The sequence below is a fragment of the Temnothorax longispinosus genome, chromosome 7 (genome assembly GCF_030848805.1).
Source record: "Temnothorax longispinosus isolate EJ_2023e chromosome 7, Tlon_JGU_v1, whole genome shotgun sequence".
Lineage (NCBI taxonomy): Eukaryota > Metazoa > Arthropoda > Insecta > Hymenoptera > Formicidae > Temnothorax > Temnothorax longispinosus.
In genome coordinates, this window is record NC_092364.1 from 13,133,687 (window position 1) to 13,157,048 (window position 23,362).

The 23,362-nt window shown below is 30.6% G+C and overlaps 1 protein-coding gene and 1 long non-coding RNA gene across 3 annotated transcripts; one reads left to right on the forward strand and one right to left on the reverse strand.

Moving 5' to 3' along the window:
- LOC139815972 (aromatic-L-amino-acid decarboxylase-like) lies at positions 1–18,182 on the forward strand. The gene is made up of 12 exons (XM_071783261.1): positions 1–127; positions 3,110–3,312; positions 7,170–7,266; positions 7,969–8,089; positions 8,309–8,422; positions 8,781–8,900; positions 9,039–9,168; positions 14,455–14,603; positions 14,919–15,030; positions 15,130–15,338; positions 15,468–15,668; positions 15,925–18,182. Exons 3-12 carry the CDS (start codon positions 7,187–7,189, stop codon positions 16,129–16,131), a joined length of 1,443 nt encoding a protein of 480 aa, XP_071639362.1. The 5' UTR covers positions 1–127; positions 3,110–3,312; positions 7,170–7,186; the 3' UTR covers positions 16,132–18,182.
- Positions 16,143–22,819, reverse strand: LOC139815973 (uncharacterized). Of its 2 annotated transcripts, none has more exons than XR_011732873.1 (4): positions 22,630–22,818; positions 21,492–21,669; positions 20,815–21,075; positions 16,143–16,279 (listed from the first exon to the last, which is right to left on the reverse strand). It is a non-coding gene; the product is annotated as an uncharacterized lncRNA (long non-coding RNA). The 2 variants fall into 2 exon arrangements; XR_011732874.1 differs by lacking the exon at positions 16,143–16,279 and adding an exon at positions 18,321–20,722 and having other exon boundaries at positions 22,630–22,819.
- Positions 22,820–23,362: the final 543 nt, after the last annotated feature.

Consider the following 23,362-nt stretch of genomic DNA (forward strand, 5'->3'; position numbering starts at 1 on the left):
GATTGGTCGAACGGCACCTCTGGTGAACGCTGAAGAAGTGGGGAGTTACATAAAGTCGTGGCACGACGCGGATGCAGCGGCAATTCGTTGTGGAACACCGCCGGTCGCGAGCACTCCACCGCATAGTGTAAGGATACATGGTGTGCTCAATTAGTGTCTTTCTTTCTCTAAATTCGTTTCTCTCTCCTGCTGTTCACGTCGAATTGTGCAAGCAGTGGTACCACCACTAAAAGTAACTAGGAAATAGGAAATTTGAACGGATTATGTTGCAAAACTGCCTCCTGAAAATGTATTGCAACGATGAATGATATTTGAAGATACGTTATACTGTATTTATTAAAAATTATTGAAAAGTATTATTGTTTAGGGCTTTAATGATTTCTCAACAAATGGAAAAGTATTAAAGAAAATTTTAAAAAATAATACTTGTAAAGCCTTATGTACAAAGAATGTAATAGTATTAAAATTGCAATGCTTCCTTTTTTCGAATTTTTTAATGCTTTTGACTATTTTTTCCTTTACTGGTTTTGAATGAATTAACGCAAAAAGACAAAATTATTGTCATCGATTAATGGCATGAACAAAGCCTAACCTTCTGCCCGATGATAATGTATATATTACGTATAAAAGCACTCTAGTATCTTACTGGCTCAAAGGATGTGGCGATAACTTTCGAATGCAGGGGTCATACGTTCGAATCAATTGTTTTTTTTTAATTATTTGTTGCCCGTAAAAGTAACATAACAATTATTAATTTGATATAAAATTGGCGTTTAAAAATATGTATTGGCGAAGTATAATATAACTAATTATAGGTATACATAATCAACGAAAAATTAAATTATTGAAATTTAATATAATTTATTAATTACTTGTTACAATTTCATGTATTTTTGATTTACATTTCTTATTTCTGTTTCAATAATTTTACCTATTTCAAATTAATTTGTTTACAACACAAGGTGGTACATCAATAAACCGCTTAAAAGGAAAGTCGATACACGACAATCAGATCGTTGGAAAAAAATTTGTCGTCACATTTTTTACATTTAAAATATTATTACTGATATTTTTGAAGAGAGAGAGGTGATTAATGTTTGTGAAAAGAAATGCAAAGAAGCAAAAATAATTAGTATAACAACTTTTATTCGTAATTGGACTTTTCTTCTGAAAAGGTAGTTGAAAATGTTTAATATATAACAAGAGATTTAATATTATATTTATATAAATATAATTTTGAAACATTCTTTCAGTGATGTTAGAGGGAATCGTTAGTTACAATTAACGAAATTAAGAACGCATTTCAATGTAATGAAAATAAAAATGCTTGCGTATCAATCGATATGCATTGTATAACAAGGAATGCATTTAAAAGCATGAGAAGTTTGGAAGCCTATGAATTGACTGAAATTCATTTTTGAATGTTCATTTCAATGTACTGAAACTTTCAATGCATGTCAATTAATTTCCGATTGGTATTACATTTTTTTGACATGATAATTAGAAAGGAGAATATGTAAAGAAATCCCAATTTGTTGGCATTTCATATTTTACTATATTTTTGCTGCGAACTTTTAAATCGTGAAATTTATGTTGTTGGTTTCCTATATATACATTAATATTTGAACAATTGTCATTAAAAAAAAATTAGAACAAAAAGTAATATTAATAGAAAAATTATTGTATTGATATTTCATACAATAATTTGTTTACATGTATGACAATCTGGAAAAAAAAATAACTATAATGACAATAAAAAAATTATTTTTTAACAAATGTGTACAATTTTTGGTATAAAATAATATATAATGTCGGTATTAAAAAAATACTTTGTTAGAATGAAGGACAATGTAATACCACATTTATTTTTTTTATCTACATATGAAACTTGGCCCTTTTAAATAATTTCACTATATTTTTTTTTTAACACCGACATTATCATTTATACTTATACCAAAAATTGTAAACATTTGCTAAAAAATAATTTTTTGATAAATTATTGGTAGACAGTCCTATTTTTATATAGATATGGTTTATATATAAGACTTTGATAAGAATACTACTCCACAGGGTACATCTTGGGCAATGCTAATGCCGGCGGTAGCCGATTTAAAACGTGGAAACATAGCAAAAAATTGTCGGACATTATTTGTCGTAAAAATTTGAAATTTTGTTTATTTGGATTAATGCGTCTTGTAGAGCATTAAATTATCCTTAAAATGACAGAAAACAATGTTTTTTTTTTTACCAAAATTGAGGGAGATAATTCAGGTTGAATTCAGAAAAAATAAGGCCTCTCTATTATACAGTTCACATGTTATTCAGAGGAATTCTATTTATTTAAATTTTTTCAAGTCGATTTTTAATTGCAAACTGACCTGATCCCATAATTTCAACTATACTGTCATAAAGGCAATATATACAACATTTTATGTGATTTTTTCAGAATTTTAAAAAGGGTCCTTTCTTTGAAAAATGTACATTAAAAACTTTAAAACAATTTTTTGTCCTCATACAATAATATCTCGTCTAAATGAATATTTTTACAAGAAAGGTCATTAAAAAACTACGAAAATCATATCCTAGTTATTCTACATTAATTGTTTATAATGATACTTTTGCGTCTAAATAAATTAAGTGAAATGAGGACAGAAAATTACATTTTTCCAAACAGACACACGACTTTCAATATAATTGAAATAAAAATGCTGTATATGGTCAACAAGACTTCTTTTGCATGTACTAACGATAATTAAATGATAAAAATTTAACTTTTAGTGGTAAAACATAGCCTCCTATTTTTTTCAGCCATCCTTCCCGCATCACTTCATTTTTAGGTAGCTGAAAAAAATTCACAGCTTCCTCACACGAACCCCCGTTGTTTTATTTCTACAACTTTTAACAATACATCGCACCATTTTTATTTTAAATTTATATATTGTCACTGTTTACCACACAAACAATGTACCGTACTTCTAATTACCGTATATATGTACAACTTGACTTATGATTATACATAAACAAACACGAGTGGCATAAGCGGCATGAGTGTGACAAGAATGCATGAACATGTGCCAATATTACAACACCAAAAATGTTTTACTTCTAGACGTTTGCTACTCTGTTTACACAATTCGACACGAGTGACGTCATTACCCGAATTCCCCCAGGCAATTGAGCACACCATGTAATCCTTACACCATGCTCCACCGGCTCTCGCGGAATCACCACGGGCACGTGGATATCGTCGTTGTCAAGGATTACTCAGTGAATCTTTAGCCAGATTATCGAGGTGCACCTTACTTCAAACGTGTGAGTCAAATTTTATTTCAATTTCAGCTGTAAAAGCAAAGTGTATTTGTATTTCTATTTATCTGAAGCGTTCCTGAGAATCAACATTGTAGGAACATATATATAGAATTTTATCTCGCTATAGGCACTATTGGTACGTTTGTAGTATTTAATTTAGAAGCTAATGAGAGGAAAATTTGTTGAATAATTTGTTAAATGAATCATGTCGTCTGCTACCTTCAAAAGTAATTTTTAAGCTGCTGTATATGAGTGATGAGCTATAAATTTTGTAGCAATATATAATGTAGATTGCTGTAAAAAAAAATGTAATTTATCGATAGTGAAAGTTGAAATAGAAAAACAATTTGAATAAGCATGAAAGTATCTTATAGATCGTGATACAACTGTAATAATTTTTATAATTTTATAACAAGATTTTTTTACAAAAAGAAAACGATAAGTTTATATTTTATATAGTATATTTGAGTACATTTACGAGTACATTTCAGTATGTTTGTAAAGAGACTGAGTGACTTCGAAGTAAGATTGTTTAGGATCTCGAAGGTCCTATAATTGATGTCAAGGAGTTGAACTTTAATAGCGCTTGTTAGTCTCTAAACGCGCAGAGTGTATCCAAAACTAATTATTGAGCTTTCGCTTTGTTACGGCTTTCGCTCCGACATGTAGTCCGATTGAAAAGCTTGCTAATTGTGTTAGCTCGTTAAATTAATCTGTCATTCTCGTCAAAAACGACGATTAAATTTCGGAAGGAAAGATTAAATGGTATTTTGAGATTGTCTAATATTTGCGAGCTATCTTTAACATATTGGCGTGTTATAAATAGGAATTGCCGTCTGAATAATTGTACGAATAAGAGTAACGTTTTCGACGCGTACTATATTTGAGATCCACATAAATTTAACACGCGAGTATCTTGGTTGATTTCATTCACTCCAATAATGCATTTGCGATTTTTTTTTATCTTTTTTGAGATTTTCTTTTATCGCGTTAATCAGTATCTGAGGAAACGCATCAACCGAAAGATTAACAATCGCTAAATAAACGAACTGTATGTAACATTATTTTAACTTGATAAGTTAACGTTATCTGCTTTTTCTTATCAGAAATTATTATTAATGTAATTATCATCAAATTGTTGCTCTTACGACATAATGTCCGTGTGAGCGATATCAATCTTATTCAATACTTAATTACTAAAAAGAAATTCAATAACATTAAATACTAAAAAAAATAATTTCTAAAATCTTGTTTGACATTTAGCTTAAATTTTCTTGTAGAATTTAAAGAAACAGTGAGATTGGTCATGGTCGAGCTGGTTGACATTTCACGTTATCACAAAATACACGGTAGCAGATGCTTCTTTCCATAATGCAATTTCAATCTTTGAATACCTAAATGAGTTTTCTTTTATGTGTGTAATACGAGATATGTAAATCAATGGATACTAAAAAATTTCTTAATAAAATATTGTACGATTGAATTATATGCAAATTGTTGTCTGGTGCGTAGAATTATCTCGCGAGAATTATTCTATCTAGCGAAACGATTCAAATAAATAAATCATGATGGCTTTATGATAACCCGGTGGGGTCAGAAGTAGCTGTATTTATCTCTAATTATTAACGCGAAAAGCGCATTCATACTTTTCTTCCGATAAATATTGGATTATCCCATGAGTAATGCGATTTTTAAGAGATATTTTTGAAATAAAATAAGAAATTTATCATTTTAATTTTAATCCAAAATATATTTTCCATTATTATTTACAACTTTTTCCCATCTTAATCTTAAATTTTCAATTCCTTGGAATTAGAAATCTTTCAGTTTTGAGCTAAAGAGTAAATCAAGCTCCCTTTTATACCGCATTATTTATGAGATGACCCAATATTCTCTGATATCAGCATCAAGAGGGGATTCCCTGACCATCACGAGAGTTTCCTGTATTGTGTGAAAAGGAGTCATTCGTTTTTCTACGTTACTCATTCGTTTTCTTTTTTTTTTTGCTTTTCCTCATGTGCCAGGCCAGGACGTTTCGAAAGTAAATGATTATTATTCTCTATAAATCGAGTATCCTTGAAATAGTTGGAATAAATGCAACGATATTATTCGTGCTTTATTTTTCTATGTTTTTCAGTTCTTAGCAATGCTACTATTCTTGGTGAGCAAACTTTTAATTAATACAATTCATTTTAATTTTCTAAAATAAAAATAATTAAAGTAAAAAATATCTTAATCTGAGGTTCTCATAGTTCAAATCTCCTTTGTAATGATATTTATTTGCAAAGTAATTTAACAATAATAATGGAAGAATAGTAATATATGTCAATTTACTTTTCATATCAATTACTAAGGTATTAATTTAAAGGGAACGATTCAACATTTTAAAACAAGAGCAATGTTATTCTGTGAAGTCAAAATCTGCATAAATATCTTATTAGTTACATGTAAATCACGCAAAGAATTGTTTATTAATCGCTCAAGAATTAATTTATTAAAATTTAACTTCTATTCTCTTGCCACGATCGTTCCTTGAAAATCCGCGTTGCAATATTCCGCGAGTATACGTCATAGCGAGCGAGTAAAAAAAACCGACAAAATCGCGCTTCGACACGATAGATAGGCGGCGGCAAACGGCGCTTCGAACGAAACCAGCTCCATGAAAATGAGTCATGGTCATTACGGCGAGTTCACTCTTACTTCGCTACTATACGCGAAGGCGATTTTGCTGATCGTCACGATCGCTCTTTCGATCTTGTTGTCCTTCTCCTTCCACGATCCCGTGGACATTCTATCCGGTAACATAGACACATATGCATCTCCCTCACCTTCCGGCTGCCGAGTTTCTCAAGACCTACGTCATTGGCTCTACGTCGCCAATTATCGCTGTCTAGGCTCATTAAACATTTCGCTCGAAAGGCCGAACGTACATACACATTTTTATAATTTAAAATTTTTCTTAGGATAAGAATAAAAAGGATGTTCAAACTGACGCAATTAGCGATGTTATCCGCTTTCGTTACGCGGTAAATCTGTGTTATCAACTTCTTTGTTGAACATTAATGCATTAATGAACAACGATGTTATGTATAAAGCAACGAAAGATCAAAGAAGCTACAAATCTTCTACTAATTCTCTCCTAGTAGTAGAATTATATATTACAATGAAATTGTTAAACTTACTAATAATCAAGATTTTATTAATAGCATTGCTAATTACTTGCAAAATAATTTACTATATTTAATAAAAGAAACTATGTTAAAAAAATAATAACTCTTGTATTTTTTATCTTGCTTTGAGAGAGACAGCAATTTAAAATATTAAAAGATAATAAATTATTAAGGTAATTTTAACTCCGTTCCACTTAAAATTATATTAAAATGTAGCACATATGCTTATGTAATATCTTGATAGTACCATCCTTATGCAATTTCTGCGCTTTAACTCTTTTAATCCTCGTCATAATGTCACTTTCTCTTTTTATCTAAAATCGTTGTTTAACACACATCCTTGAATCCAGCAAAACAACTTCAACCGCTTCACACGTTTTCTATAAATTATCACGGTTATCTTGATAACAAGATCTTTATGGTCATTTGCATCAGTCACGTAACATGCGGAAATGCAATCGCTATCATTTCTATTTATTCCGATAAACGTTCACGATCAATCTTGAAAAAAAAAAGAACGGCATATGTATGACATATTCGTACCTTGATTTAAAAAGCGCTCGTGCATATTGATATGCCAAGGATACTACAGAATAACACTTACTCCACTTATGTTAATGCACAACAACACAATTGAACGGATATTTTCGATATCGTTACATCTCCATAACAATCTTATCGATATTACAGGTAAAAGAAAACAAATCATGGATCCCGATAGCTTCAAGGATTACGCCAACGAGATGGCGGAATACATCACAAATTATTTGGAAAATATTAGAGACAGGTAGGTGATAACATGTGATCAAAAAATCGTTTGTTTGAAATCGATGAATCTGCATTAAATAATAATATATATCAGTTTATGTTTTTTATATAAATATAAACTCAACCCTCGTTTTACGATAAATACGTTTCGCGTAAGATAAAATCACGTTATTTGAAAAAAGCCTTTGCTGGTCACTGTGTGTAGTGAGCAATGTAAGCTAATTGTAAGAAGCTTTTAGCTTGATACGTACACCCCTTTCGGTTGAAGGTGCATGTACTATGTGCATGATTTCTATTTTATAAAAGGGGGAAATACATGTAAATGTATAATTTCTATTTTATAAAAGGGGGAAATATGTACACATATGGAAGGCTGTTTTCATGAATAATGAATTTAAAGAAAATATAAGGGTGAACAAACAATATAAATGATATAATCGAATTGTGATTGACAATGACTATCAAGCTGATGAAATGTGATTAGAGCTACAACAATGATTGAAAAATAGTCTAGGGTATTATTCGCTTTTTTAACATTAATAATATGAGAGGGCATATGTCCGAGAGAAAAAACATTGATTCAATATTAGAATTTAAAATTAAGATATACATGAGAAATTAGAACAATTATTTGAAAAACCGTGTAAAAATAATCGCGCAAAAAAGGGCGTAAAAAAAGAGTTGGATGTATCTCGTAAACAGAAATTTCAAAAATTTCCAGGAGAGTCTTGCCAACGGTGGAACCAGGATACATGAAACCCCTCTTGCCATCCGAAGCGCCACAAACCCCTGAACAGTGGCAAGATATAATGGCCGATATCGAACGAGTAATAATGCCAGGCGTAAGTGATTTTTAAGTGCTTCAGATGATCGTAAATCACCGATCTATCTGCAGGATCTATAACTGTAATCTGACTATAACTGTATTAATGACTGACTCGCATACATGTAGCGAAACGGATATAATGATACTAAAAAAAAAAAATTAAAGTACTTTATCATCGGCACTTTCGATTGTTGCGTAAGTAAGACAAAAAATAAATTAAGATAAAATTGATTAGGTTACTCATTGGCACAGTCCAAAATTCCACGCATACTTTCCCACTGCGCAATCGTATCCCTCGATTCTAGCCGATATGTTAAGCGGAGCTATTGCGTGTATTGGATTTTCGTGGGTAAGTACAAAAACTTGCAGTTGAAAATGCGATGTTTTATTTATGAATTACGATTATTATAACCTTCGCGTGTTCATGCTTATGTCACTTAATGTTCTGTAGTGATAGTTTATATAAAGATCCTTAATTTATATCTTTAAGAGTAACAAAATCTATTTCCATGCATGACACATAAAAATCCAAGTTAAAATATTGACGGAAATAAAATCTCTTTTTTTTAAATAAAATATGTTACTAATTTTTTGATAAATAAAAAAATAATATAAATCAAGGAAATATGTCGAATGCTGAAATCAAAACGCTAAAGACACATCATCCTTTTATAGTCACTTTTGATATTAAATTTCTTGTATTCCAGATCGCGAGTCCAGCTTGTACTGAACTAGAAGTGATCGTATTAAATTGGCTGGGAAAAATGCTGGATTTGCCGAAGGAATTTCTTGCCTGCAGCGGTGGGAAAGGCGGTGGCGTAATTCAGGTAAACGACATTTTACGAATAACATTACATTTACAAAAGATATCTGAATAGCTAGAGAAAATAGTCATTATCCCTGACTGACATTCCTAAAGAGGAAGACACTATTAAGCATACTTAAGGTATAATTTTCACCTACAGGGCACTGCTAGCGAAGCCACTTTGGTAGCGTTACTAGGAGCGAAGGCTAAAAAGATAAAGCAAGTTAAAGAACAACATCCCGATTGGATGGAAAACGAGATCGTCGAAAAACTAGTCGCATACTGTTCTTGTGAGTATACTATACAATTATTTTGTTACGGAATCTGCTACTGATATGCGAAGTTTTACAAGACATCAAAAATGAATTTATACGCTATACATACAGAGTATTAAATCGCATAAATTGTCTCTTAATCAATTCTTGTCTATCTTTATTGAACAAAGAAGCAGCGCACAACAATGAGCGTTAAGCGTAACGGTTCAGTGACTTTAAATAAACACTTGAACTATGACATGTATCTCGATGAGCGTTAAATGATCTATGACAGTCGCAATTAAGCCTTATATAGAAATGGAGACAGAATTAAAAACAAAAGGACAATGTTTCGTAAATTTTAAAAATATTGTCACGATAATCCACTAAAATTAATCTATAATATTTCATGTGTTATTTTATATGTGAGATATTATAATTCATTATTAGTTTCTTAATATACACATATAGTATTACGGCAAATGAAAGATATATAGCTAAATAACCCCATCTCGTAATTTTTATTTAAAAACTTTTTTTGAAACACAGCATTAATATAAAATTCATCATTTTATTAGAATATAACAAAAAAAATAAACTCATTAATTTACTTGCAACATTTACTTGCAAAAAGTTATTGTTCCGTAATTTGTTCAGCAAATTATAACTTTTTAATGTGTTATATGATCGCAATTAAAGGCTATTACAACGGGTTATTACAACGTATCACTGATTTAATTTAACAATTTTTCATTCGTATTCATTGCATTACTTCGAGGCGCATAGATATAATGCTGAAAAGTGTCCGGTCGCTTTCAGTGACCGGGCGCACAATCAGTGTAAAGGCATGTGAATAGAGGGGGATGAGAGGGATGGAGGTGATAGGGTGAATATGGGGTTCACGGCACTTCATCAAGCAGCACTTTGTCGCCATGGCAACTCGTAATAACCGCTCCAGTTATATTTCAGACCGAACTTTCTCCGCTATTCTCGACGCTCATAATAATTCCGACGCATTTTATCGAAATGGATAAAAAGAAAGAGAAAATTGTTCTAGAATTCTTCTCCGATACGATGAATAATGACCACGGTGTTTTTTCAATTAATAGTATATTACACTACAAGGGCCGAAAGTTGAATTTTCGGCCCTGCGCGTCATGATGCCCCGAGGCGAAGCCGAGGGCATCATGACGAGCAGGACCGAGATTTCAACTTTTGGCCCGCGTAGTGTATACGATTTTTCTTCATAGCCGGTCGAAATAGTCCAGGAGCTAGCGGAATTTTAGGTGACTGATTTTCTTACGCCTGAAATTTTTTCCACGAGTTATTATGGTCATGTCTGCCAAATGTAGACAGGTGGCAGAGTCTGTCCGCGGGACATAGAGCGAACAGAATTTTTGTAACTTGTATTAATTTCCAAAGACATTGACTGATTTCATTACAGCTGATTTTTTTACAGTTGATTATTTAAACCATTTCAACAAGAAAAAATGAGTTGTCCGACAAAAAAGTTGGAACATGACCCGTGTCTGCCATTTGGAATTGGTAATTTTTTCTTTGACTCTTGACTGATTTTCTTACAGCTGAATTTTATTTTACAGTTTAATAATATATTAAGGATGAAGTATATAACCTTGTCCGACAATTTTAGTGGGACAGAACCGCTCTCTGACGTCTTTATTATGTTAATTAATCATCAATTAATGACTGAAGTATTTATGTCGGACAAAGGAGTCAAATTGTTCGAAATTTTATATATTTTTGATTTTCACACGTGTCTGACGAAAATATTGGGACATATTTGCTCTCTGACAAAAATAATGTTGAAAATATGATTATCGGACATGTGATATTATTTACTGAAGTATTTCTGTCGGACAAAGTGGTCAAATTGTTCGAAATTGTATATACTATCGATATTCACTCGTGTCTGATGAAAATAGTGGGACATATTTGCTCTCTGACAATAATAATATTGTAAATATTATTATTGGACATGTGATATTATTTACTGGAGTATTTCTGTCGGACAAAGTGGTCAAATTCTTTGGAATTTTATATACTAACGATATTCACTCGTGTCTGATGAAAATAGTGGGACATATTTGTTCTCTGACAAAAATAATGTTGTGATTATTATTATTGGACATGTGATACTATTTACTGGAGTATTTCTGTCGGACCAAGTTGTCAAATTCTTTGAAATTTTATATACTTTCGATTTTCACACGTGTCTGATGAAAATATTGGGACATGTTAGCTCTCTAGCAATGATAGTGCTGTGACTATTATTATTGGACTTTTCAGCGACATTTTGACAAATTTGCTATAAAATTTTTATTTACTTATTTATTTATACATATATATATATACATATATATATATATATAATATATATATATAATTCCATAATTCGAATTAAAATTTGATAATTTATCCCTCTCTGCACAATTTTATTGTTAAAATGTTTTGTTAGAACTTAAAATTTTCGTTAAAGGGTTATTTTTTGATGCCGTATGGCCTTTATTGAGCAAACAAAATGGCGGACCTATGACGATAGACCCAACGAAAATGTTAAACCCTTACAAAACATTATATCTCTAAAATTGAAGTGTGTAGAGGGGGTGGTCTTTTTGACGGAGAATGCCCCATATATATATAGTATAAAAATTATGCTATATATATAAAAATTGTATTTATTCATAGGTACCTTATATAAATTATACGTAAAGCTCTTAATTTAAAATTATTTGTCGAAACAACTGAGAAACTGTATTCTGTTAAGCCGCGTATAAGATTTTTCTGCTTTTATATCGTGTTGTCCCACCCAAAATGTCGGACGAATATATCAATGTCTTTCTGTTGGCATTTTAAAAGTACACCATAAAAATTAGCTGTAAGAAAATTAGTCAAACATTAATGATTAATTAACATAACAAAGACGTCAGAGAGCGGTTCTGTCCCACTAAAATTGTCGGACAAGGTTATATACTTCATCCTTAATATATTATTAAACTGTAAAATAAAATTCAGCTGTAAGAAAATCAGTCAAGAGTCAAAGAAAAAAATTACCAATTCCAAATGGCAGACACGGGTCATGTCCCAACTTTTTTGTCGGAAAAACTCATTTTTTCTTGTTGAAATGGTTTAAATAATCAAATATAAAAAAATCAGCTGTAATGAAATCAGTCAATGTCTTTGGAAATTAATACAAGTTACAAAAATTCTGTTCGCTCTATGTCCCGCGGACAAAACTCTGCCACCTGTCTACATTTGGCAGACATGACCATAATAACTCGTGGAAAAAATTTCAGGCGTAAGAAAATCAGTCACCTAAAATTCCGCTAGCTCCTGGACTAAAAGTACGTTATTAATTTTACTTTTTTTAACTTTAAATGTTAATAAGCATGTTTTTGATGCCTGCCCCCGACATTTGCGGCACGAGCGAAGCGAGTGCTGCTGGTCGGGGGGGCAGGCATCAAATACTTACATTCCAAGAGTCAAGTCTTGTCATATTTTGTAAAAATAAATTCACGTGCGTGCCAACGGGGTGACCGTTGGTATGTGTGTGCACGTGTGTCGCGCGGATTCGCACGCCAGGACGATCGATAAGCCGTCCGTCGTCGGGATCGCGTCTTCCGGCCGGTGCATTGAATTTAATGTGCTTTTCAAAATTGACCAAACACTCCATAAAGACGGCTTTAATTTTTTAGATAGGTCCTTAAAATACACAACCAAATTATTTTCTTCACAGTTTGACAGTGAAGTTTTGTGTTCTATCTGCCACTTTTTATACGTGTCGTAAACAAGATTGTATTGATCAACAGACTTCTTTGGCAACGTATCTGTATTTATTATCAATCGCGCTTCTGCATCGAAATTTCGTATAACTTCTTCCTCGTCTACGGATTCATCAGATGACATATTGACAGAACAATGTTGATGACTATTTTTAAGGTTAAAGGGCGTAAAGGTTTAAAGTTATAGAGAGCGCGCGTGTACTTCTCACAGGGAGTAAATGTTAAACTTTCGTCCCTGCTATTAGGGACGAAAGTACGTACTTTCGACCGAGGTATGAAGAAAAAAAATATTGAATGGAACAATATTATCAACGAGCCGCTATTGTTCTAAAAGAATGGAGAATTTTTTATATCCTTTTTGCGCTATAATCGCGATTGAAGATGAGACCGACAATTTCGTCAATATTTATAAACAAGATTCTCTTCTCCAAACATTCTATGAGACATTAAAGAGTTACAAGATTCTTATAGAAGTAAAAATTAGAAAAAATTTGGGAAGATGTAAAAAGTTGTAAATTAATAGGAGTATGAAATTTTTGTTATGTATGTCTATTATAAGTACACTTTTAATAATATTTTGGTATAAAATAATTTGATTTTGTAGTAAATATTAATATCGCTGTGTTCATTTTCTAGAATAGCATTTTTTAAAACTATAACCACGATAACTTGAGAACGGTTTATTCGATTAACTTCATGTTTTCACAAATGTTTATCATAATTTGTCTACATCGGTTCACGAATGTGTTTTAATATCACATAAAACTTGTAAACTACTCTCTTCTCAACTTAGGCATTTATACGGTTACGTAATTTATTTACCGTAGCTTCTGTTATTCCCAGAAGTCGAGCAACTTGCATTTGACTTTTAGTTAACTCCATTGTCACATCATCCTAGTAGATACTGCTGACTAAATAGGGACAGAGTTTTCGGTATATTTTAGTCGATTCTATCGATTGTAAGTGTTGTTTATTAAAACATATTTCCATTTTAAGGTATTTAGCAAGAATTTCTATCGTATATTTCCTCACTTCTGACGTCGCAATCTGAGATAATAGGTGATAGATAGCTGAGTGACATACATTGTTGAAAAATAAAATATATTAAAGAAATAGAGATGTTTGTCAAAATTTATAAAATTTATATACCGTATTCATATGGTATTATGTATCTTACAATTAGTTTTACAAGTGCAAGTTACTCTAATGCCCGTTTTCACCAACGTCGTTTAACTTGAACCTTAGTCAAAAAATTCACTCTTTGCCTATTTCTAAGGGAGACTGTTAGAAAGAGACAAAGAGTGAATTGTACTAACGTTCAAGTTAAACGATGTTGGTGATAAAGGGCATAAATCTAGTTAAATATTAAATATCGACATTGCATAAATTATAGGTATAATATAATGTAGTAATAAAAAGAATATGTGTTACGTCAAATCGATATTGCGAATTTCTCGAAAATCGAACAATTATAATAAATTAATCGCAATAAAAATATGCGACAAAATATTGTATTTTTTAGGCCAAGCACATAGTTCAGTTGAACGCGCTGGACTTCTCGGTGGAGTAAAGTTCAGACAATTGGAAGTCGATGAAAAACATAAGCTGCGCGGCGACACATTTGCCGATGCAATCAGAAAGGATAAAGAACAAGGATTCATACCGTTTTACGTAAGTTCAGCTTATCCAATATTTCTTTATTAATCGAATTGCTTCTTCCATTACTTCTATTTGTTAAAAAAAACTAAATAAAGAAAAAAATTAAATGTATTATATAAACGTGAAATAATATAATATAAATATTTCTGAAATAAAAATAATATTCCCAGAAAATTCTCAGAAATACAAAAAATTCTTGGAAATTAAATAATGCAATGTGTTTATTATAACATCACAGAAAAATATTGATATCGCGCTTAATAAAAATTTTTCTCTATAAATAATCTGTATAATTTTCTCTATAAATAAGCTGACTTCTTATCGTAGGCTGTCGCTACTTTGGGTACCACTGTCGATTGCGCCTTTGATCGTCTGGATGAAATGGGTATCGTAGCGAATCGTGAAGACATTTGGTTGCATGTGGACGCTGCTTATGCAGGTATAAATAAATTTTCTCATTTTAACATGAAAATAATTATGGATTCTTCAAATGGCAATTTATATAAAACAGAACTAAAACAAATCAATTTGATTATAGGATCCGCTTTTATCTGTCCGGAATTCAGATATTTAATGAAAGGCATCGAAATGGCGGATTCATTTAATTTCAATCCTCATAAATGGATGTTAGTTAACTTCGACTGCTCTGCCATGTGGCTTAAGGATCCGACATACGTCATAAACGCTTTCAATGTCGATCCTTTGTATCTCAAGCACGATATGCAGGGTTCAGCGCCGGATTATAGGGTAAGGTATTAAAAATCTATTACGAGTCACTTACGTTGATATTGTCGAATTTACATTATTTAATTAATAAAATCAATTTGAAAAACAATTAATAAATACTGTCGTTAATCTGTGTAATTGTCGTTACAGCATTGGCAGATTCCACTTGGACGTAGATTCCGATCTCTGAAACTTTGGTTCGTATTGAGGCTCTATGGGGTCGAGAACCTTCAAAAGTTTATCAGATCACACGTCGCTCAAGCACACGAATTCGAGGCACTAGTCCTCTCCGATCCTCGCTTCGAAATCGTGGGCGAAGTTCTCATGGGATTGGTTTGCTTCCGATTAAAGGTAAGTCAATTACTCTTCACCAATATATTTGAAAATAGGTCTTTTTAAACAAATATATGTATATGTGTTCAATATTGTATTTATTTAAAAAAGATGTCCATAATTTTTATATTAAATTTTAAATTAATGGAAGAACATATATTTAGAAATAATTATTAATTAATTAACAATTAAAAAATATTATGTACATCCTTTTTATAAAAGCGTAAGCAGAATAAATAACAGAATTCCATAATAATTCTATAATAATTTAAAGGGATCAAACGAACTCAATGAAGCCCTGCTAAAGAGGATCAACGGTGCGGGAAATATCCATCTCGTTCCGTCGAAGATAAAGGACACGTACTTTCTGCGACTCGCTGTCTGCTCTCGATTCAGCGAGAGCAAGGATATACAGTATTCCTGGAAGGAGATCAAGCTGAGAGCCAACGAGATACTTGAGGAGCAATCGGTTTCGAAGTGATGGCGCGCTCAGATAGCTCGCGGTTGCAGATCGTTAGCGCCTGCCACTTGCAACCAATCCTAGTTTCAAGTATTTCCTCACACCCAGCGGCTTTTGAGGACCAAATAGACTAAAGCGACGAATGATTAATAGGCGGTCTCAGACAATTCTGCAATAAAAAATAATAATTTTTGCAAACATTTTTAAATTTCAAACGGTTAAACAATACTCCAAAAATGCATTTGTTCGTCAAGTAAGGCATTCTAATTTGGAAGCCATTAAGTCAATGTGGCTTAATTAATCAAATATTTGTTGAAAATCAAGAAATTACGAATAACGGCCGTTGGTGAAATTTTTGAAAATTAACTGAGTAGTCAGAGTTTAAATGTGACATCAAATTGGAATATATAGTATTTTAATATTTTGGATCCAATATATTTCATTACTTTAATGAAATGTTATATGTTAATAATTTAACAGCTTACGAAATGGAGAAAATATATTAGTCTTAGACTTTTAATATATTGCACAAATTTTAGTTTTTTTTTTATTTTCTATATACAATGTATATTCACGTTTATATTTTATTAAGCACAACGAACATGTATATAAATATTCTACTTGTTACAAATATGTAACTGAAATTATATACATCGTTAAAATTATATTCCACTAAGCGCTCAACGTGAATATAATATGAAAACGTCGCCTATAAGTTGAATGCGTGATACTTGTTGTACTGTTATTTATGCACATGTTATTATATATGAATGTTTATATATTATACATCACACAAAATGTGTATTATAAAAAAATAATTTATTGTATAATGAGATAAAGCATTGGATACAAAATTTTGGCAAACGGATGTCACACGTAGTGGAAAACTTTAAAATACACCATGTAAATTTTATAAAGTGATGCGCGTATATAAATCTGTTTGATCATATTATTGAGGAAAACAAATATTTTATTTACGTAAAAAGTTCCATACGAAGAGGTACGTTTTAAAATAATTGCTACTTCAGGAATCGATTTGTGTGTGAGTGTATGTGTGTGTGTGTGTGTGTGTAGTCTGCTGGGTTATATGTTAACAATATAATAGGTGTAATGCAATATTATGTGTCTCCTTGTGCCACTTTTGCCGGCACACTATCAGTGTTACCGTATACGAGCTCCTTAAGCAACCTTGTAAGTACACTACGTAGTGAAAGTCGCGCGTTGCCATTACAAAGTTGCGCGTTGATATATAAGCGTAATTTTTGGCACAATATTAAAAATGCGTGAAATATTCTTTAAATCGCTCAATATCTCAAGTAAACATCGAATGCTTATTTATTATTTTGCAGGCGTAAAGAATTATGAGCGTATGAAATTATCTACGTGTAAAATATTTTAATTCGCTAATTAATATGTGAAGAGTGAGATATGACTAATTATTTAATTTCACGACAAAAGGTAATTTGCCAATCTGGATTTCCCACCGAAATGTTTATATTCCTTTTCAAGCGTCTACGAAGAATTAATAAATCTCGTTTCATATTTCCTCACTATTATAATCTTCGTACACGTTGAAATTGTATGTAGGTAGAAGATTATAGACGCATGTTGTGTACATATGTTACAATTATAAATGATTATAAAGTAAACATATTAGAGAAAGTTGTAAAATCGACGTATGTAACATATCATTATTGTATTCTCTATTTATACATCTATTTTTATTTCCTTATAGGTTTTCTCTAAAACTTGCTTTGAATCTCTACTTTTATCGCAAATATTCACTATGTCGTTGGAACAAAACTGCGAAGATAAATACTTGTAATATTGTAATAATGTCTTTCAAATGGCAAACGATTGGAACGATTATTATAAATGTATGTGCGCTAATATACTTGCTGTAACGTTGTGCTGCAACAGAGACAATAATAGTAATAGAATTAATCAACAAGACATAGCCTGTCGAAAAAGTTGACAACATTCGAATAATCTGAGGTCGAGATAAAAAAAGGATGTAAATTTAAATAATCATTAAGATTACTGCTGCGTTTATTGCCAAGCGATAATATGTTCACGAAGATAAGAATATCAACTAATAACAACAACTAAAAATACAGACGCCAAAACATTCATTGTTATTGAATTATAAAAAGATTTCACAATGCTAGGCAACTAAGGATTAAGCAATAATTTTATTATAGCTTAAAAATTTTATTAAGCTTATCATTTAAAAGCAACGTTAATCTGAAGCAACAATTTCGGTCGTTGTGGGACCAATGAATGATTTGCTATAAACAAAATGATTGTATTTTTGTTGTATATTGTTCGTTAAAAAACTGCAAAATGTATTATTAAGTATTATTATATGTCAATGTGATTGAAAATTTAACTATTAAACTGTTAATGTCGACCAAATTAGATTAATAAATGTACCAAACCACCAGTCCCACCACTCTTATTTCTTTTTTGAAATAATATACCCTTATCTTAAAAAAAAATGTCTATTAATTTACGAAATATATGAATAGCAACGCTTTGAGTACAAAAATTAAAGAAATATTAGATATTAAAACATTCCTGATTTGACATATGTGTGTGTTGCATGTATTATTAAAAATTATTTATATCTGTCAAATGAACCTGTCGGATTTATCAAATAATTATAGAGATTGTTGACGTGGCTAATCACCGGCAATGTAATTTACATCACATAAGATTTATGTTAATTAATATTGATTTAAATAATTATAAACTATATATCAATATATCGTTTAATAAAAGTAATGCACAAAATAAATAGATTTGTCAATATAAAAATATTATATTTCGATGAAAATATCTTGAAAAATCAATAAAAAATTTGTAACTTTATTCATTACGTTTTATTCTATATGCTTAATACCTTCTTCAATTAGATCGATATCAACTCGAAAAAAATTTACGCCTATTTAGCCACAAATAAGCTTTCTACAGTTTATGTCGTAACACCAACACTTGGCCCATTAAAGCAGATGATAATAAACCTTCGCCTTTGTGTCTAAGTAAATGAGTAATGTAAAGAGCAGGCTATGTTAACAAACGAGTAATAAATAGGCGTCTAATAAAATATAATATAATTATGTGTCATTATATGTAATACAACGATAACAATAATGATGTGTAATATTAATAACCAATTAAGAAAAGAAATAGAGAAAAAAGAGAAAGAATGGAAGAAAGGAAAACAAAGAGAAAATTTCATAAGGATATTTTTATGTCTCGCGGAAATTAAAATTATATGTATATCATATGAGAAGAAAATACTGTCACAATTCTAAAAATTTTGATGAGTTAACCTCATAAAAGTATGCCTAAAATGTCATCTATGTGTTATAAATAGTTTTATAACAAAATATCGTAATTGTAATTATCATATGTTGGGGTTATCTCATAATTTTATAAAATTAAATAAATTTGTTTTTTTCTCTCCTAAAATTTATGTATGTTTGAATAGTGACAGTATTCTTCTCGGGATCCGATATGTATATGTATAATTTTAAGGTACATTTGCACATATATACGTGTTTGTGTTTGCGCGCGCGCGTGTGTGTATATGTGTGTGTGTGTATACGTTATATGTATTAATATAAGTATATAATTATATTTGAAAAGAACTGACTATAAGATATAATATTCGTATAAAGCATCAGAATTAATAGAATATATTGTAGAAAAGTATATTATATTTTACCGAAGACCGGTATTATTGCTGCATTTCAAGTTCAGGTAATGGAAATGAAATGTATAATTTTATGATATACTGTACAGAAACAAAGTAACATATAGTGTCAAAGTGTTCATCATTAAATGAATGTTTAGGCCATTCAGGAACTTCAACTTCTTTGTTTTGTACACCACAAAAGTGTTTTACTGGTATTTCTTCGAGTTCATCTAATAACTCTCTAAACAAAAAATTTATTTATTGATATAACATATAACTATGTAACTATGCACAGACATTATTATTAAGTCTGTTTATGGCAAAAGATTTTACTTTATTCAGAAGTCAGAAAAATAACTTTACGGGATATTTTACACTAAATTACAAATTAACATTCCAAATTTTGCTCGGACCTTATTTAAAAATATTGATTATAATAAATTATAGACTGGTTAAAAGGAATCTATAGAAAGAAATTGAAATTTTACGTAGTAATTTATAAAAACTGACATTTCTATACATTTTTCTCATTTATGTGTTGATAAGACTTTGACTCCTTTTTGGAAGATAAGATAATGTGTAAATATTTAACATACTAATTAATTATAAGAAGTACATTAATTCATCATTTACCAATGTTTCATTGATCATCATTCAGTACAAATAAAAAATTCAAATATTTTGAATGTAATGTTTTGGGAAGTATAAAAAACATTTACTTTGTTTTAATCATAAACAGTTATTTGTAAATTATCTCCGTACCTTTGACAAGAATACACAGCGATATAATATTTGCAGAATAATATGTCTCATAAAACTCTAATAGCTTATTTCTAATGTTAATGTTTTTCTCCTTCGGTATTTTGTCCAATGTCTCTCTATTGCCTTCGCCAAATTTTGAATACGGATGATCTGGTCTCACAGATAAATAATTTCTCCAATTGATTAAATCGCCACTTATCGTCCATTAAATGTATTGTGTGTTCTAAATTTATATCATTTACCTCCTGATCAATCAAATTTTCCATAAAGAGAGGTGTTAAGAAAAACTGTGTAAAGTGAAAAAGCGCCTTCCAACTTATCCGGTCTTATATCGAAGTAAAACGTGATGTAATCTAAGCCTGTCGATGAGCTGCTCGAACCGCCATTCCACCACGGATATATATTGTAATTATTTCAGTGAGAAAATTTTTTTGGTCTCAAATGTAACATACGCTCGCACAAGTGCGCTAATCCAGGTAGATCGTCTGGATCGCACACATAGCCTGCAACATATTTCATCTCTAATTAAATAATCCTTTAAATTGATAATTTAGCAGTATTTAATTCCTAATTATTTGCGTTATCACAAAAAAATGACCAATTATATCCAGAAGGAAATGTAAACAGTAATCATACTATAGATAGAGTAACTCAAAAAAGGAAAAGTGCATAAAAAGTGCATCAAAACATTAAATTTATGTATATGCCGAAATACAAAGTTATTAAACAGAAATCATAAAAATCAAAAAGTAACACATGAAAAATATTAAATATATTAAACTGATGAAGAAGTGATGTATCTTCAGACTTATTATATTACAATTTATAATGTATGTACAGAATGATTTTATCAGAAAGTTTTTATGAGAATTATTAAAAACAAGTATATATGTAAAATCTAGCGAAATAATATAATTACCGATATTAACGTCCATTGCGAAAGAACTACTGGCAGTTGTTCGATTGCTTATTAAAAGAACTTTCATTTTATATTAGCGAGTTCTAAGCTCCTGTATTTTCGGTGGTCTTCGGTTTTTCCTATATCATCGTATCGATTCTCCACATCTTTATGAGTCGACATATTGGTCACACTGGAGCTACAGATTCGGAAATATTATTTCTAACATAAAGGAAATACAAATACAGACTTTAAGAATGTATAAATTTGTTTACCTATTTAACCATTATATCTATATTATCTATACAACAACGATGCTGAAAATATATTATTCTAACTGAAGCAAAGTTGTAACTTTTCAAGAATTATTTGCACAATAAACTTTTTTCAAAAAGTCTTTGAATCATAAAACATTTATAGTTACTAATAATAATACAATATTAAATAAAATATTGAATAAAGATATTTTAAAATATTAGGAAAAATTTATTAAGTATGTATGAATGCAACACTCAATGCAACACAATATTGTAGTATAAATTCAAACTGTTACATGGATTAAGTACGGAGTTACAATAGTTTCTATTTTGTTAAATTGTCAAGATAAAATGTTTTCCTTATTTAAGTCATTTTCTTATGAACAAAATTAAAATGTAAGTAGTGTTTCTCTGTTCTCTGTTCTTCGTTCATTTTCTCATTTCAATATATGGTTACATATATGACAAAAATATAACCAGAAAAGTAACATAAAAGGAAACAAAGCAAAACTTAACTTATTTATAAGATTACAATCAAATTATTAATGCAAAAAGAGTCGAATGTAATAAAGTACTATTAGAGAGTAATTTCAATTAAAATGTGTAATGTTTTTCATTGCCAACGTATACGTCATTTCTAAAACTTAATTTGTAATAATTGTTATCTGCAATTATCAGTTATTGAAAAACCTATCCTAACCTAACCTAACTACATGTGTCCGCATTTTAATATTTCCTTGAAAAGACAAGAATTTTGTATGAGTCAAACCGTATTTATTCTAAATTCTCAACAAAAGATATAAGATAGTAGACAAAAAAAGGTTATGATGTCGAAAGTAATATTGATACAATTAAAAATATTACGCATAAGACAGACATTGCCAATGAAAATATAAACCTACCTATAGATAATATAAAGTAAAATAATGCCCAGATATCATCAATCATCACAATACCGATAAATTAGTAAGAAACAGCGACAAATGCGAAAGATATTGATACACCAGTAATATTGAAAACAATTAACAAAGAGAACAATGTAAACTATCCCAGACGGTAGACACGTAAACTCATGACGATCGAGCGTTTGCGCAAATAACACGTAAAGCTGCGTCCACAAATACCTATGCTTAGCAATAATTGAGTTTGTTTCAGGCAACGTATTCAATATTTGTTACATTTATCCAGCAACAGTTTACGCCCAGAGGTTTCATTAATGTATAGTTTACAATTTACATATTATTGATGGAGAAACAATTTACACATTGTATACACACACATATATGTATTATATTCTATAGAGGACGATTTTTATCTTTTTTATCTCATGTAATATTTTTATTAGGGGAGTGTGAGTGGAGAATTTCTTCATAATTTATTTTCTTTATTTATATAATAAATATTTAAAAATATCAGTACTTTACCATATGAGAAAAATAGCCACAAGATTTGGGAAAGTCAAAATATATATGAAATTTTTGTAGTGTTTTTTGTGCCAAAACCAATTAAGCGGGAAGTACACACTTCTTCACAATGCATAATGTGTAAGCATAAGAAAATTGATTGGTCCATACACATGTGCATAAGGAAATAGACCAATCAGTTTTCTTATGCTTACGTATTATGCGTTATGCA

What these genes read in the sequence shown, in the direction of transcription:
- LOC139815972 (XM_071783261.1), top strand. Translation starts at nt 7,187, where the DNA reads ATGGATCCCGATAGCTTCAAGGATTACGCCAACGAGATGGCGGAATAC. An exon ending in CGTGTATTGGATTTTCGTGG is followed by an intron (nt 8,423 to 8,780) that starts GTAAGTACAAAA and finishes CTTGTATTCCAG; the next exon opens with ATCGCGAGTCCAGCTTGTAC. An exon ending in TGTGGACGCTGCTTATGCAG is followed by an intron (nt 15,031 to 15,129) that starts GTATAAATAAAT and finishes ATTTGATTATAG; the next exon opens with GATCCGCTTTTATCTGTCCG.